This window comes from Dromaius novaehollandiae, chromosome 18 (genome assembly GCF_036370855.1).
Source record: "Dromaius novaehollandiae isolate bDroNov1 chromosome 18, bDroNov1.hap1, whole genome shotgun sequence".
In the NCBI taxonomy this organism is placed as follows: Eukaryota; Metazoa; Chordata; class Aves; order Casuariiformes; family Dromaiidae; genus Dromaius; species Dromaius novaehollandiae.
This window is the reverse complement of record NC_088115.1, coordinates 7,390,726-7,408,052: the sequence shown is the minus strand read 5'-3', so window position 1 is coordinate 7,408,052 and position 17,327 is coordinate 7,390,726. Positions and strand designations below refer to the sequence as shown.

The 17,327-nt window shown below is 43.5% G+C and overlaps 1 protein-coding gene across 3 annotated transcripts in view; it reads right to left on the bottom strand.

The window, feature by feature from the left end:
• Nucleotides 1–17,327, bottom strand: part of TNRC6C (trinucleotide repeat containing adaptor 6C) — a 348,388-nt gene that overhangs the window by 317,741 nt on the left and 13,320 nt on the right. For all 3 annotated transcript variants that reach the window (XM_064522528.1, XM_064522530.1, XM_064522529.1), the window contains exon 2: nt 3,640–3,705. In XM_064522528.1, the coding sequence (XP_064378598.1) occupies nt 3,640–3,705 (66 nt within the window). The remainder of the gene's footprint in view (nt 1–3,639; nt 3,706–17,327) is intronic.

Sequence of the window (17,327 nt, the reverse complement as noted above, 5' to 3'; positions counted from 1 at the left end):
GGGAGATTCAATTCTCTTGGTCTACTTTTAAAGTCTTAAAAAGGGACTTTAGCCAGGGTCAAGCGTCTCAGGGAGGCTCATTCATTCAGAACAGACCATAATTCACAGCAGGCACCTAGAAGTCTTTAAAAGTCAGCTGTCATTGATTGCTACTGATTTTATCACCCACACAAGTCAATCCAAATGTTTGATGTTTTTAACTAAACCACTGTGTCCATCTCAAAAAATAATTGCACATCAGTGAGTTCATCACCACATCACAGCCTTTGCCATCAGGGGTATGACAGGAATCCTGCTCCATGCTGGCAATACCCAGCTGGCTAAACAGTCCCTGGGGACCCTTCTCAGGGAACACCAGCAAGACAAAAACACCGCAGCTTCACCTCATGCCAGAGGCAAAGCTGAATCCAAGCTGGGCCTATGATGTTGGGCAGGGGGCCTGAGAGGCAGAGCCATCGTCTTCCTCACAGGCTCTGGTCTGCGCTCAACAAGCTCAGCCAGAGCCTCAGACTGAGCCCATTCTCTTCTCTCATCTCTCTGTCGATGCAGGATTTGCATTTTATTTTCAGTAATATCAAAATCTATCTTGTCTGAAATGAAGAGGTTCCAAACTTCTTTTCTTTACCAGGCTGGACACATCCTGAATGCTAATTTAGCAGGCAATTGAGGGGGAGGGTACATTAAGAAAATGTACATAGTCATTAAGCCAGGGAGACTAAAGCATCCTGCCTCGATCAGCACTGCTGGATACTGTCTAGAGCATCACCAGCTGCTCTCAGATACCTATAGTGGAGCTCTTTTATGCAAACACCTCCAGTAACAGCTTTTGTGGATCTGACAGACAGAGTGGTTAAAAATTAGACATTCACTGGGTATCCAGTGGAGAGGTATTGTACAGCATGTCTGAAGCAGGGAATGAGAAGCTCAGAAAGGAAATTCTGAATTCTCTGAAGGGAAAAGGCTGTCCAGGCAGGCAGGACAAACCTGAATGACAGATCAATTGGTATTGCAAGTATTGCCAATATCATTTCTTCCCATTTTCCCCAAGAAGGGATTTCAGCTCCCAGCAATGTGAATTCATAAGCAGAAGAGAGAAGTGTCCCAAAAGAAGTAACAGAGGCAGACTTTCACTGTAAGTGAGAGGATAGAGAGAGCATGGTGGTTTTCCATCAGCATAGCTCCTAAAATTTCCTACAGAACCTCTGATGCCTTTTTTTTTTTTTTTTTTTTTAAATCACCAGTTCGCTCACTCAGACCTCTCTCAAGGTGGTGTGGCTGTTTAATGTATTTTATTTTCTCTGGTATTGCTCTCTGTCAGTGTTCAGTGTCGGTTATTTTGGGAAACCTGAAATTGAGTGGATGAGTGAAGGAATTATTCATGAGGACACTGTCAGGAGGAAGGTTACCTCCTTCACCCTAAAGAGAGGCAGATAGTTGAGGAATAGTTCTAGTTTGGGGCAAAACAAAGACGCAGAAGTTTCTGCCCACTGGAGTCTGCATGGCGCCCCGCGAGCCAAACTTACCACAAAAGGCATGGCGAGTCCATCACTGGCACGGCAAGGTGAGCTGTAGGAGCTCCTTCCAGCCCTGTGCATCTACGATCTACTAAAATCAAGTGTGCACTGCAATTCCCAGTAGGTTTGAGTACCCCAAAGACATACTGCTGGATGCTTGCATAGAGCCTCTGGGGCTCTTCTTCGCACTTCACATGGCTGCCCTCCTTCTCAGAGAATGTACCCTCCAATTTCACCAGGACACTGTATGAACAGAGGTTTCCCTCCTGCTAATAAGATGGAGAAGCGTAGCTTTCAGTAATTCTCATCTCTGAAAGTCTCTCTTAAATGCATGGCCATTTTTCTGCTTGGAACAACCAACTCAATCTAGACCAGTCCACAGAAGTGGTATACTTTACAAAAATCTTAGTAAAAGATGCTGAGGTTTTACATTCAGGGATATAGCCAAGAGCTTCACTGAAAGACTTCAGGGTCTTCAGAAGAGAAAACAGTCCTTCAACAGCACAGGCTCACCTCAGCTCTGCCTCTAGACAAAGGCAACATTAGTAGTCACAAAACCATCATTTTTTGCTTGCACCAATGGACCAGACAGCTTTGACTCAATCCATGATAGCAAGGGCAGTGAACGGCAGCAAAGTCACCTACCCAGTAGAGGCTGCTGGCTATAGATGGGTCCTGTAACTGTCACAAAGAGAACCTTGTCTGAGCAATTCTTACCAAACCCTGGGGCTGTGAGTCAGCCCTTACTTCAGCAAGGATTTCTGCTGTTCAGAGCTTTCTCTTTTTACATGCCTTGTTGCTGCAGAGAACACCAGATGCTCCTGCTATGTGGCTATTGCCTAGGGACAGCCTTCAAACATTTTGTTTAGCTTTTCTACTTCATCTATTATCACATCTAAATAGCATATCCAAACTTCACAAACTCCTGTGGATTTTAGTACCAACAACTAGGAGTTCCCTAATTGTTCCTGCCCAGGTCAGGAGCCAAACAGCCAGGCTGGAGAGCTGGCAGATCTGGAATTGCTATTTAGGCTACCACAAAGTACATATCCTGAAGGGAAAGTAGAGTCTATCATCTAACTTATATATGTTTAATATATTCATACACACATATTTATTATATACATACACATACACACACACATACACACACACACACTTTTTTAAAACTAGAATCTCACCCAATGGTACTATGAAAAATTCTAGCATGGCAGCCTATTTTAATCGAAGGCTGGTCAAACGCTAGTGCATCTGTAGAAACAAACTTTGCCAGAACAATAAAAGGGCCTTCTAGAGAAGCAGAGTTGATTATTTCTGCTAATTTTAAATCTAGAGGTGGGGTGATAAAGACTGGCACACAAATGCATTTTTTTTCTTATTCTCATTTACACTCTTCTGTTGCAGATACAGTTGTTGAGGGGAACCCCCCCCAACTTTTATTTTTTTATATATATATCCCATTACGCTGAAATCTTAGATGGCAAAGCCACTGCTTTTGTCAATGCTTGGATTAAAATGCATCTTTTCACAGCTCACATGCAAATGGAATATAAATGATGAAAACAGAACATTCAAACAAATATTTGCAGAGGGTTTTGTTTGTTTTTAAACACTTTTTCTGCTCCACCAGGAATCCACAGACCACACACAGTTTCATAAAATACCTCTTCTTTGTTCCCTTCCAAAAAAGGAACAGCAAAACCTGTAATACTAAGAGATCTGGATAAATGCAGAAAAATTTCAGGTGTATAGGTAAGATTTGCCTATTTTGAGGATTAAACTCTTAGACTCAGGCATCAAAGATGCCTATGTCCGTTTTTATATCTTGCACCAAACTGTTACACAGAGAGTAGGTAATAGAGACCAACCCTGAACCTGAATTTCAAGTAATCCTGAACTTGGCTTTCACATTTGTGACTGGTGCCAAAAAATATCACTCCAGTCTCCTTACCTCTCTTTTGTAGTTCATGTAAGCAACAATAAGAACAAATTTCTTCAAACCAGTATGCACAATTTTCGTTTGTGACTCAGAAGATATCAACTTTTTTTCCCCCCTCCCCACACAGTAAGCATCGAGAATCTGATTCATGATTTAGTTTTGATAAAACAAAGCTAAGAGACTGACCTTCTGTCTCTCACCAAGATCTTGATTGTCTTTGGTTTTAAATTCACAGGCAGAAGCTTCCATGCCCTGGAAAAAAAAAAAACAAAAAAAAACCCCACATATATATTGAGTTTTCATTACTCTCAAGTTTTCTACCGATGCTCGCAGTAACAGTGTTTACATGGCACAGCAAGGCAGTTTGGCTCTGTGCTCGGTGTTTCTAATAGCTCAAGTGCAGGACAGACCAGAAACAAAGAAAAAAAGCTTCCAGTTCCTCAGTACTGATAGATACACAGTAAAAGAGAGTCAACTTATTATTTGAAAGTTATTGGAAATAAAGAAAAAGAAACCAACAAAAAAGTATTTTCCTGTCTAGTTATCCCCTTAAAAAAGAAAATTCAGAGATATGTTGTTGCAAAAATAGGGACTTTTTTTTCCTGAAAAAATGTCAAATTCTGACACTTCATCAAAACTGGAGTGACCTATAGCAGCTGGGAACGATCGGTGGTTCTGCAGCACCTCTTCCCCCTAGACTTTCACCTGGCCTTATCCTCTGCCTCTCCCTGCTGCTATCTCTGTTTTTGGAAGCAGCAAGCAGTGCTAGAGCGCATGGTTGTCCTGGGGGAGCACCCGGCTCGAAGGCAGAGCCCGGAGATGGGGGCACAGCTGCCCCGGTGCTGCCCATGAGCCTGCACGGGGCATCTTCCCGCTATGAAATCCTCCAAGCACCAGGGGAGGATGGAAGGTGACAGCAAGAAGGCTCCAGAAAAGGTAAAGGGAATTAAATCTGCTATACCAACAATATCTCCGTAAAGCGTTCTCTGGGTAAAAAGACAGCATAGTGCTAAAAACACTGAGTTTTACATTGTTACCTAGAGCATGAAATAATGTCCCCATTGAGAACTGCAGGCTCGTAAAGCATAACTGAGAGTCATGAAGGGGATTTCCAAAGGTACCCAAATGCTTTTCGATAAGGCTGAACTCCTAAATTATTGAGGCACTTTTGAAAATCTCACTTCATAGAAGTAAATCCACAAGATATCAGTATCCATATCAGTCCCTGCAGACATTGTGGTTAGGGAATAAACTTCCTAACAAAATACCAGCTGGTAAATTATTTTGTGAAATGCTGATGCCTGAGGATAATTTCAGAAGGGTGGCCAGGCTTTCCTCATTCAGTTCTTCATTTTGCCTTTCAAAATACCAACAAGCACGCTCTGGAGTCAGCTTAACTTTTGTAAAATTTGTGTAGTGCTCATATTTGTTGGACATATTCCTCAGGCACAGAAAGGAAAGCTGCTAGAAGAACACAAGGTAGACTTTCAAAAATAACACAAGTCTGGTGAGAAATCCTGCATGCATGTATTTCCCTAGTGCTGGTACTGCTGCCTGCGGTTGGACATCTATTTTGCAGCCAGTCAGTACAGACGACAGCACGAGGCACCTGCCCGGGCTCAGGATTTGTGCAATGGATTCCCTTCTGCTCTGCTAGAATAAGGTTTAATAAGACTGAAGACATCCATTGACCGTTTATATTTGGAAGACTTAACAACAAGAGAGTTGCTGCCTGTAAAGTGAGGCAACTTAAATACCAGATTAACACACAAGCAACAAAAGCTCTGAATTCAATGCTGGGCTGAGAGAGGCAGGGCTGGCTCACATCTGGCTCTGCTAAAAGCTTGGAAATCCAGACCAGAAAGACCTGCTACACACACAGACCAGTCTGAACCTTGCAGCATAGCCAACTGCATGCTGAAAGTAGTAAAATCAGGTCTGTGCTTACATTGTTTAGTAACCAAATTATCACACGCTCCCTTTTCAGCCTTCAGTGCTGAATTACCCAGCACAGCAGATTAAGGGAAGGAGAACATGCAAAGTGAAGTCATCAACATTTGTTTCTGGAGAAGACAACTGAAAGATGAGAAGGTAGAATTAGAAAGAAGCAGCCCTAAAAAAGAAAGCCTACCAAGATGAATGCCCATTATCTAATTCAATGGTCTACTATTTTCTTAGCATCATGCATCACTTGGATTAGTTTCCTGAAAGAAAACAGACTGTCTCAACAGCAGCCTGATGGTCTCAACAATTCACTTTACAATTACTCATTAAACTACCTTGATTTAATTATTGAATAAGAATTTCACCACCACCACTGATAACTACTTAATTAAAAACACAGCTTTAGAGCAATAAGAGAGTCACGTTATATTGTACGTGAGATGTATTTCTTGCCAAAAACACACACAGTTCATTTTAACTGGCTTAATACACCAATATATTTAGAGGTCCAAGGACTTTAGGAACGGCTAGAGCGATAGCAGAAATCAAGAGGCTGGGAACAACAGTCAGAAGCTTTTCCTTCTTTGCATTCAATGCAATTTCAGTAAAATCAAATTACAAGAAGCATCACTACAGTAGAACTAGAGCCTAGGCAAACTTTGCACTGAGGGAGGTCAGAAGCCAAGTGACCTCGAAGACCAGTGACCTAGAAGACCACTTACCTGCTAACACTCCTGCTCCACCTTTCCTGCACACCAAAGCCCCTGCTTGCTCCTTCACCTGCCTACTTCCCCCTCCACTAGTGCAAGAGCCCTGCAGATGCAAGCAGGACACTGCCTGTGGCTGCCATTTGCAATCCCTCTCAGCCTAACCATAGCTGTTGGCCCAGGAGAACCCAGCCCAGTCTCAGCTGGTGCAAATCGAGGCAATCACAGCCCTCACACCACCTGCTTCCCTCGGCTAGGAACTGGCCTTCCTCTCCAGTGTGGTCCTGTTACAGGCCAAACTTTTCCTCATTCTGCAAAAGAGTCCTTAGCCCCTGACATCTCCCTTCAGTTTGACATTTGGCTCAAAGCAGTGCCAAGTTGTGAACTGGGAGCTGGCACTTAAAATTACAAATTTGGCTAAGAGCAAGTGGTCCACGCTTACCAGCTGCCCTACCTAGATCCTGGTCCTAAGTGTCCCCAGCTCTGCCCACACTCTGGCCTGGGTGTACCACCCTGCACTAGACCAGCAGCACCAAGCCTGGACAAGGAGTGATGACTACAATTCCCCCTTCTCCCCCCTTTTTTTATTTTTATGAATCTGAGCACTCTGATGGGTATCAAGTTAGGAGAAAAAATAAGTTGAGGTTCCTCTGATCCTTGCAAGAGTCAAGGCCAGCCTTCAGTTACTTGTTTTCTTAACCTGTGGCACACAGGGTTGTGGATTAATTGGCCCAACAGCTGCTCTGATATAGATGGAGACAGTCTTCTGGGGGAATAAGAGTTGTTAGATATCTATTGTGAGACAGACCAGGTGCAAATAGGGGTAACTGCAGACACCAGCATGATTCACACAGCACTTTCTGAAAGTACTAGCTAGATTTAAACTGTACCAAGTGATGTAGTAAAGACTCCCGAATTACCCGCATGCCATTTCCTATTTAGTTATTTAAAACACCTCTCCTTCCCCTTCAGAAGGATGTACTAACTCCTTTGGTTTTAATGCATTTTCAATACAGCTGAAACTATATATGTATTTATATATGAAAAAATTAAATGACCACCTTCTTGAATATTATCTTCCCAGTTTATTGTGTGCCCTCTCTCCCCTTCTCTTCCCAGAGAGACCAACCATCACATGAAAATGCTTTTCATCATCTGCAAAATTTGATGCCCAAAATAGCCCCACGGTTGCCCTAGCAACTAGCATTTATTCCCCCTCCCCCCAACATCCCCCCCTTTGCATATTGCTGCATATTTCTATCATCTCTTTCCAGGCACAGTTCATAAACACGGCTGCATAATAAAGAATGTTATCACCAATGACTTACAGCCCAGCTGCTGCAAATAAGATATGAAGTGGCAGGGAAATACAATTTCATGCAGCTAGGACAACAGATTGATTGGGTGCCCTTCAAATTTGATGCCACTTCTTTAAGTCTGTCCAAATTCAAAAAAAAAAAAAAGTTAGTTTCCCCACCTCCCCATCTTTCCATGGTAGCAACAGACAATAAAAGTGGGAGATAATTCACTAGGACACTCATTATGTCTGCAGCAACCTTGCCCAGAGAGACTGACAATTTAAAGAGATGTGCTTCTTTTCCCCGCCACCTCCTCTACTTTTCCCCAGCCACCCTCCTTCATCAAAAGTCTTATTCCTCTCATTTGGTTGCCTGTTTAATTTAATTATCATCCCTTTCAAATTATTATTTCTGTTCAGATTACTAGCCAGAAGGCTGTTATAGATAGAGACAAGCCAAAATCTTAATTTTGCCACCACTATCTCCAAAATGTTATTCTTATTTTTATTTATTTTTGGTACCACAATATGAAATGCCTCTTACAGCATTTCTGTCAAGGAACACATCAGCAAGGATGAAAAGAGGTGCCTTTCTAGATTCTTCTTTCCCCATTGTCATTGGTGGATTGGCCTTTAAGGATCTGGAGCTCTGCTTTGGAGGTTGATCTGAACATGGAGAGATCATCTCGTGATCTTGCGGCACCAAAGCACAATACAGTACAACAAGGCCCAACCAGCTGCTAGATGGGCTGTGCTGATGTGCACAAGTTGTCTCTACTTCCGCTGGAGAGAAATTCTTCAGGTGCACGCATAGACAACCCCATAGACATCCGTGCAGTTCAGGATTTCTTTCCCATATCCAGCTCTCCTTTCTTTCCTCTTCCTTATCTCTAACTTGTTCCTAGGGGCCTACTGGATTCTTCTTCTGCATCCTTGTGCATTGCTCAGTGAAAACATCCAGTGCCCTATGACTGCCTCCCTCTTTGAGATGGTTCTTGTCCTCTCACTCGTGTAGCTTCCCCTGGCACCTCACATGGGGAATGCCTTCACATGGGAAGGATGCACGGAGCAGAGCAAGCAAGGAAGGAGATCATGTTCTTATGGAGATCTAGGCACTGTCCTCTAACACTGGAAATATCGGTGAGAGGACAACAGATGAGATGTGTGACTGGTGCACAGAGTCCTTGCTGCTTGGAAATTTGCGGAGAAGAAAAATCTGGTTTGTTCCCATTTAACAAAGAGAAGGAAAGCCGTTGTATGTGCTCTGTGACCTCCAGCCCCAGATCATCACTAGCATTAGTTAACAGCCTCCAAATCAACTAACGAGGAAAGAATACATTGCTTTCAGAAGCTGTTATCTTAGTGCTCAACAGGAGCAACAAATCCAAAATTCTTCTGAATTGACTATGTTGCGTCTCCCGGCAACACAAAGCTTGTCATGTTTTCAGCATCTCCAGTGAGCATTTCCCTTAGCCAGACAGCATAACATCTGTCAGGCTGAGCTATAACCAGCTCTTCCTGCCCAGGATGATGCTGTGTATGTACTAAGCCATGGCAGTAATACTCTTTGCAGAGGATTCATTATCACATGTATTACCTGGATATTACCTGCATATCAGTCCGTGAGACATGCCAGGTCTTAAAGCCTTCACATAGATGTTCATCTTCAACTGCTAGGTTGTGGAGGGAATACTTTCCAGTTTCTATCAAGTTTCTTCAACATTAAAGAGTATTTGAAAGAGGAAACAAAGTGTCTGTCTGCTGCTTTAACAAATGGAGCATTGACGAGCAGATAGAGCAGAGAACCTGAACATAACGGGATTTGTGTTGTTCCTGGATCTGATAATATTTAATGTGTATTTAATTCTGCAAGATCCTTGCCTCTCAGTTCCTTCTTTCCCACCTGTTTATCCCAATAATGGCTCTATAACAAGGTTTCAAATACAAATTGCTCTGAGTTTTGCAGTATTTATGAACTGGATCTTAATTTCACAGTTAGCCTTCATCAGTCCTAGGATGTTGTGATCCTTAAACCTGTATGACATTTGTCATCTTCAGATGAAAGCATGACTACAGTTCAGAGTAGAATTGTTATTATTAAAAGGAGAGATGAAGTTTCAGACCCACGACTACAGATCAGGGAAGTTATAGCTGCTTTCAGCTTCCATCTTGAAATACGTTAATCAATGAAAAACTGAAATCAAATTTGAAGCAATATTCATGGGTCACACAGAGGAGTGTACTTACAAGAAGGAGCAGAAGATACCACAACAAAGTTGCGCGTGCGTGCGTGTGTATCTTTTCTTTCCTTTTTTTTTTTTAATGGCACTTCTCCTAGTAGTTGAGAAAAGTAGAGATAGGCAAATGCAGAAAATGTATAAGATGAGAAGGAAAGATTTTTGCCTACTAATTCCTAAAATCTCCTTTGAGGCACACACAGCTCTGTAATTTAAGAAGGATTTCTGTGCCAGTTTCTGCCCTAAGTGGAGGCCAAGTTCAAGAGGACTGTGTTGCTTTTAATTTCCGTTAGATAGAAGTACTTGGATACAGAATCGCATTTGTCTTTCTTGCCTCAAGTAAATAAATAATTAAAAAACTTAATGTGTCCTATAAATGCCCCATAATATACAGAATGCAACATCACCTTTTTTTTCCGCACCTTAAACCTTAAACTCTACTGACTCCATAAAACATCAGTGTTCCACATCCCATGATTGTTTCCCATAATCTAGGAGAACATTAAAGAGAGAAAAATTGTGCTGAAATATGACATCTTATCTATTTCCTTTCTCCCTACCACCACTCCATGTTTTTGTCATTGCAGGTCAGACACCTGCTCCCCACTTTATAATCTGCAGAAGTGATAAATGCTTGTAGGCAGTGATTACGAGCGGTCGTATTCTCTCTGTGTCAATCTGGAAACCAGCACATTCACTCAGTTGCCATTCTTTGTCCTGCCGACAGGGCAAAAGAAAAAAAAAAAGGCAAAAAAAAGGAACTGACAACAGGAATTTCTCTCTTTCTCCTGTCACCAGAGAGAGCTAGTGTCAGCCTAGACGTCATGTGAGCCCCCATGTCGAACAGGGGATGCAGCAGCTATAAGCACTCTTACAAGCTCTTAAAAGAGTGGGGGATAAGGAGGATAATTTACATGAGCTGGGATCTCCTGGATTTGGCCGTGACCTCCACGTGGCTACTGATACATATAAAGTGGCAAGATAGATGGGTAGCAAGCCAAATTGCAGCATAACGTGGCAAAGCACAATTTAATCACCGGTGCACCAGCAAGTAGGCAGCCCCCTGATTGATTAACCTTTGCTGCGGTAGGGCTATATCATCTCCTCATTTAGGCAGACCTTCGGCTGCCCCAGCTGGGTTGAACAGGTCAAGAAAGAAGAATGTGGTTTGGCTTTTTCCTGCCCAATTGCAACAGGGCCTAGCGCTGCAAAGGGCTGCGCAGATGCCCACTATTTCAGTCTTGTGACTATTTCAGTTCATGGACCCTAACCTGCAAGTTATCTGCAGCCTTAAAACACAAAGTATTTTGCAGTCACATCCAGAAGTCTTGGTGAGCCTCACCCTAAGCAAGGATGCCCTGCAGTCATTGTCGATAGAGCATATCTCTATCTAGCATATCATCATCTCTAACCCCAATGTGTCAAGTGAAAAGATATCGTGCAGATGCAGCTCTAGGAGCTGAATTCTTGCAGGCTACGCAGGAAACCCAAATGGAAAGCCACACTCCCAGCCTGAGCCAGCCTGATCACAGGCAAGTTGTGTCAGACCCTTCATCAGTAAAAGCATGCTTAGCAATAGAGAAGAAATAAGAGAAGATGCAGCAACTTCACTCCATGGGGATGGGTCCTCAGTCCAGAGGCAATGTAGGTGGTAGCTAAAAGGAAACCATTTATCACATACAGGCTACAGCATGCCAGTTTGCATCAAAAAACACTCTTTGAGGAGAAGGAAAGTGCACACTTAGTTCAAATTCAATTATGGCAATACAAGTACAGAAGGCGACTCAGGGGAAAGAATGTGCAAAGGATGCTTCATAAGCTAAAGGTAAAAACGTTTTGACTTCTCACAGGTAATGCTGCCACTTCTGTGACAGAAAGGTGCAGCATGGCCTGCATTTCACAGCACAGATGTCTAACACGGCCATTTTCCAAGGGTTTGCTTACACTGTATCATGAGATAGATGATAATACAAAAGGTGCTGGGGGGTCGCAGGCCTTGTCCAAAGCATATGGCTTCCTAGACTGTCATCTGGTTGAAGCAGATATTACTGCCATTCATCAGGCAAGTTATATGTTATCTTGCCACAACACACACTTTTGCTGCAACAATCTGCTTACACAACAACTTTAAGTAGGTGGAGAAAACTTTATAGCATTGCACTTATGTCAAGAAACGTAATGGCATCTTTATGTTGTGGCACAAAGCTGAAGCACACTCTCTGGAGGTTTCCAACAAGTCTTGGGTTAGTTACACCCAGCAGTGTGAATAAAGGGCAAGAGAAAGAAAAGTAGTTTACCAGACTAGGAATTGAGCATTTTAGATTAGTTCTCAGTGGAAATGGGCAGGAACATAAGCCCTGCCAATATAAGAGATACAAGCAAGTATCTCTTATAAGAGAAGTGCATTGTGGAGATCCACCCTGAGCTGGTTCGTTGGAGGCGGGTGCTGGGAACGCCACGTGTTTTTGGTTTGGGAAGTCAGCAAGTAAAGAGAGACTTCATATCCCTGAGCTGAGGGTGAGGGATAGTGACTGTGGCACCTCCAGGGAGGCGAACCTTTCACTGAACCTCACATAGGCCAACAGGCTTCTTGTGGCCGCTTTCTTTTTACATTTGAACCCATGAATTGGGAGTAAAGCCCTTAACACAGCAGCCACCAATTCTGAGTCACTCAGTCACTGCACAGGTACAGAGGACACATCTTGAGAACTGGATTTCTAGTTGTCAATTATTCTGTGACTCCGCAGCGCAATTATTCATAAATATTTATACACACGCGCACACACACACACACATATCCTTTGTTCTCCTCTTCTGTGACATACAGGAGAATTTAGGCTCTGTTCTCTCTCCCTCACCTGGATTTGCTCTGCCCTTTCTGCTGGATACAAGGGATTTGATTGAATTAACTTAATTGGCAAATGTATTGTTCAGACAGCTGTGACAGAAATGACTTCGTGCATTAGTCAGAAGGTTAAGTAGCTCATGGCAGCCCCCAGCACCTTTTTTGCTGCCAGACACCTCTGTACTGATTCTGAATCATGTTTTGGAGCGGGTTTAGAGGGCAGATCTGCTGTGGTGTGCATCACGGCTGGGTGTGAAGAGGCAGCATGGTCAGAAATGCATATATCTGGCAGTTGAGCCAGGCAAGCTCTCAGCCATTTGCCATGTCGAGTGCATTGAAAACTGTATCTACATGGAGTTTTTATTTTAAAAGAGGGCAACTGCGGGTCTAGAAAGAGAAAACAGCCCTGCCCTGAAAGCTGATGTTTCTGCCTTGTCTTTATCCCACGTGCCACAGCTGCCCAGTCTGGCCAGGCTGGCAGACCTCATAAAGCCTGCCCAGAGGCCCTGCATGCCCATGCCCTGCTTCTAGGACACCAACATTTCCAGTTACTCATTGTATTTGACACAGAACACAGTTTTATGGGTTGGAAACCCAAAACATGCATGAGATCTTCCAGTACAGTGTCAATGCTTTGCTCTCCTTTGGATCCATGCAACTGGAAGGGAAGCCCAAGAAGAGGTATATGGACAGTGTAGGGAAGCAGAGGGGAGCCTGAGGGCTCCGGATGCTGTGGGACAGACCAGGACATGGCAGTGTTACAGATGCTGACTGACAATTTCACCACATGAGATAAGGCCAAGCAATCCTTCGGATTGAAACCGCTGGCCATATCCTGGCTCAGAAGCAACCTGTAGGCTGCTCACCAGCTTCCACAATTGCAGCCTTCGCTGCTTTCCAACACACTCCATTCGCTGACAGCAGGCACAGCCAGCGGCAGGCAGTGCAGAACCAGGGATCTCCAGCAGCGACCTGGGGCGCCTTGTGTCTCTGTGCAAACACGGCAGAAATCCAGTGCTTGCAGCACCACCAGCCCACAGTGACCTCAGGGTGCAAAGAGATCTGGTGGCACTAACCCTGATGTCACCAGACAAGCAGCTCTGTCCCAGCCCTCACCCCTACCTGTCACTGGCGGCACTCAGACAGTGAGTCAGAGGTCTCCTCTAGGTCACTGGCAGGGCAAGGTGCGAGCAAAGCCTGTATTTACCACCGCTTCACACTGTACAAGTCCTCCAGACAAGCAAAGGTCCATCACTGTCAGGCCAGTCCCTTCCCCAGCACTGCAAGTACTCGAAAAATACAATTAAAAGCTTATTCTCTGCATATACAGGCATAGAGAAAAGGGGAAATTTTCATAACCATTCTGATTTCTACTAACTGAAGCTGATGTAAATCTCCCCATTTTTTATGAATCTCACTTACATTTTGTGCCTGACTTGTGCATAAAACTTCCCCAGATTTATACAAGCTAACTCCATAAGTCATCCCCTTCCCAATCGGGCCCTATATCTTGATGACCTTTTAGAAACCAATGACTGCTTTCCTGTTGTTATCCATAATTGGAAAAGCACTGGAGATAAGAAAATTTATAGCAATGAGTGATCTACCTGCGAGAGACAATAAAGAACGCTGGGCGGTGAAAAGAAAGGGGAAGAAAAATCCCACACATGGAGATGCGCATGCGTACAGGCACACACAAACACACATGCAGCTCAAGACAAACTTTCCATATCTTTACTAAATCTCTCTCTCTCTCTGAACTCTCCCATTTGAGCCCTTGTATCTCCTCACCCATGCAGCCTGCATTTCTGCAGGACAACATACTCCTGTCGAGCATCTGCTCCAGTTTCAGTCTTCTAAGAATTTACTTACATATCTTTAGTTTTAATATGGAAGAAGCATAACATAGGAAGGTGGATGCTTTTCTTTTTCCTTGCAAACCTTGCAACTCCCCTATTCACTCTCAGAGTGAATAATCCTATCACACAACACTGAGTCTTCTGGAAAAGCAAGCCAGGACTGCGACGTGTACACTATTGCGTGCACACCTCACAAGGAGAGAGGCAGGGTGTGCTCATCACACATGCACACCCCACTTTGGAGTTAATCAAAGACACGCTAATCACCTCACCATCACACACACCGATCTCTGCCAGTGGGAATCATTCCACACGACAGGACCACTGAACTGCTCCAAGACATCCAAAGACCCATTCCCAGACTGACTTTTATTTTATTTTGAAACAAAGGCAGAAGGCCATGCATTGCCACATCCCTTCTCTGGAACTGAAGCAATAGATCGGAAGGCATCGCTGCTATTTTGAAGAAATTCGGAGTTGTCTGTAAAGCAGCAGTCCTGATCTTGCTTGAACCCAAGAAATCCAGGACATGCCAAGACTTAAGAATGCAAATGGTTCCAGTCATGTCTACTTTTAAATCAGAGCAACTCAGGTGATATTCTTGTCCGTATGAACCAGAAAGGTAACAGGGTGCTGTGCCAAAAAGAAAAGAAAAGGAACATTTCCTAGTTCGAGTGTAAGAAAACATACATCATCAGTATTAATAAGTTAGCTGGATGGGGAAAGGATATCTAAGGTATACAAAGCAGAAGGACAAAAATTTGCATGGCAAATAATCTATCCAGCCTTACAGTAAATCTTGCATTCCCACTTAGGAGAGCAGGAGGGTCCTACGAGAACCAGCCAGCATTTAGTGGCACTGTATTCAAGTGTTTAGTGCAGGGACAGAAGTACGGACTTCTTTATGAGACATAGCACACAGGTAAGCAACCTCCAGGAAAATACTTACTTCTTATGGGTCTCCATGTCTTCTACAGAAAAGTGGAAGCAAAGGACAATACTCAGCTCCTACCGCTATAGCATTTTCAGATAGTTGGACAAAAGTTGATACAGGAGTAGAAAAAGTGGCTTTCAAAACTACTGCTCTCATTCGAGATTCACAGACGTATACACACCTGCACACATAGCTGTACAAGCATTTTAATGCAATTCTGAAGCATGCTCTGGCTTAAAATGGATTCCGGCCACGGTTCCATACCTCAGCTCAGCTTTCCTATTTGCAGTCAGAAGGATTACGCAGAACTGTCTGTAACAATTAACTCCCAGGAGAGAAGTTAAAATAAAACCAGTAAGGGGGAGCTGCTCAGAACCAGAACAAAAAGATGTCAAGTTCCTGGCAGGGCCTGGGATGTGGAAAGGCAAACAGAAGGGAACGGCTGTCCTTAAGGACCCACCCAGTCTTCCCCTTGCTAATGCTGGAGTACAGCCCTCTCAAAGATCTCTGCATCTTCAAAGGTCACTGGGTTTTGTATGCAGCAGAAGGCTGCTCCAGATATACCCAGTTTATAACTCGGATCTCATCATGCTGCGCATGTGTATCCCCAGAATCTCAGGTGTGCCTCTGGGGGAAAGCTGCCCTGCTCCAAGGGAACCCGGGAAGGGTTTCCATTTGCTTCGTGCACCATGCACTGGACAAGCCTGCCTTGACACAGCACGTGAAAGCTGCCAATACGAAGGCTGTCAGAGCCCAAGGGCGTTCAGCTTGGGAGCTCCCAAAGGGAACTTCGAAGACTGCCAGGCAGCGGCCTCCATGCGTGTGGCTATGCTATAAACCTGGTCCTCCTTTTCTTCTGATCAGCCCAAAACTGCTTTCTGTTGGCTCCTATAAGCTCTGCCCAAGCTCTCCTGGGAAAACGAGATGGTGGCATCTCAGCCCAAGGCTGAACACTCCACCTTGCTAAGGTCTCCTCCAGCTTTTCTCCTTCTGTCCTGGTGTATTCATTCCATGCTGGGGCAATCTCCCTCCGACATCTGTATTTTCAGATTATTCTTTATGAATTGATTAGCGCGTCTTTCAGTCACCCTGATCATATTCTTGCTATGTACTAACATCTCAATGAATGAGCAGTCAAGTAGAAAACGAATGCATTAGTGCCTGATTGTATTACTAAGCTCTTGTATACGCTAGCGTATGCTGCAGTGTTTAATTCAGCCAAATAACAAACAGGTAGTTAAACAGCCCAGGTGTCCAAACAGGAGTATAACATCTAAAAAGCTCTAAGATCTTTCAGATCTAATGTTCAAATTAGCTTTGGACATGAGTATTTTTTTGAAAAGTCTTTTGTCTGATTATAGAGACGTTTTCTTCCTACTATTTTCAAGGTTATGACACAGATCTAGCCACTTTTATCCCTGCCAGGGTAGAACTGATTACAACACACAACAAACTAGCTACTTAGAACAGCAAGTCATATTCAGACTTGCTTTTCAGCACAAAATATGCTCAGAAAATTACTTCTAGTAACTCTATTGGATTTTGTGTTTACAATTCAATATGCAGTATAAAGCTTCCAGTTCTCTTCTGGGAATGGACAAATACAACCTTTTATTTTTTAGTCAGACACTATATGGTCAAATTTCCTCTCTCCATCCACAAGTAACTAAAACTGTATATATGAAAAGTACAAAGAAAGCACACTCACTTCTTGAAAGACACTTTCTGAACAAGTTAGCCAGTTAGGAACTTAGGAACTTATTCTGTTGACTTACTGCATAATATGGAAAATCAGTAATTCTCTGGACCATGATGTATTCCTCAAAACTTTATGAGCAGTAGCTTAAAAAGCTAGGAAAGTTCCCACACAGATCAAGCTTCAAGTTTGATTCCTTTGTTTACAATGGACGACTACTTCTGCAAACAGATAAAGCCATCTAGTCTGAAAGTACACACTGCTATTACATCCAGTCAGCAGCAAGCACACAGAGCTACTTGTGTTCCTCAAATTTACAAGGATACTTATTCAGGCATTTTATAAGGACTGGCAG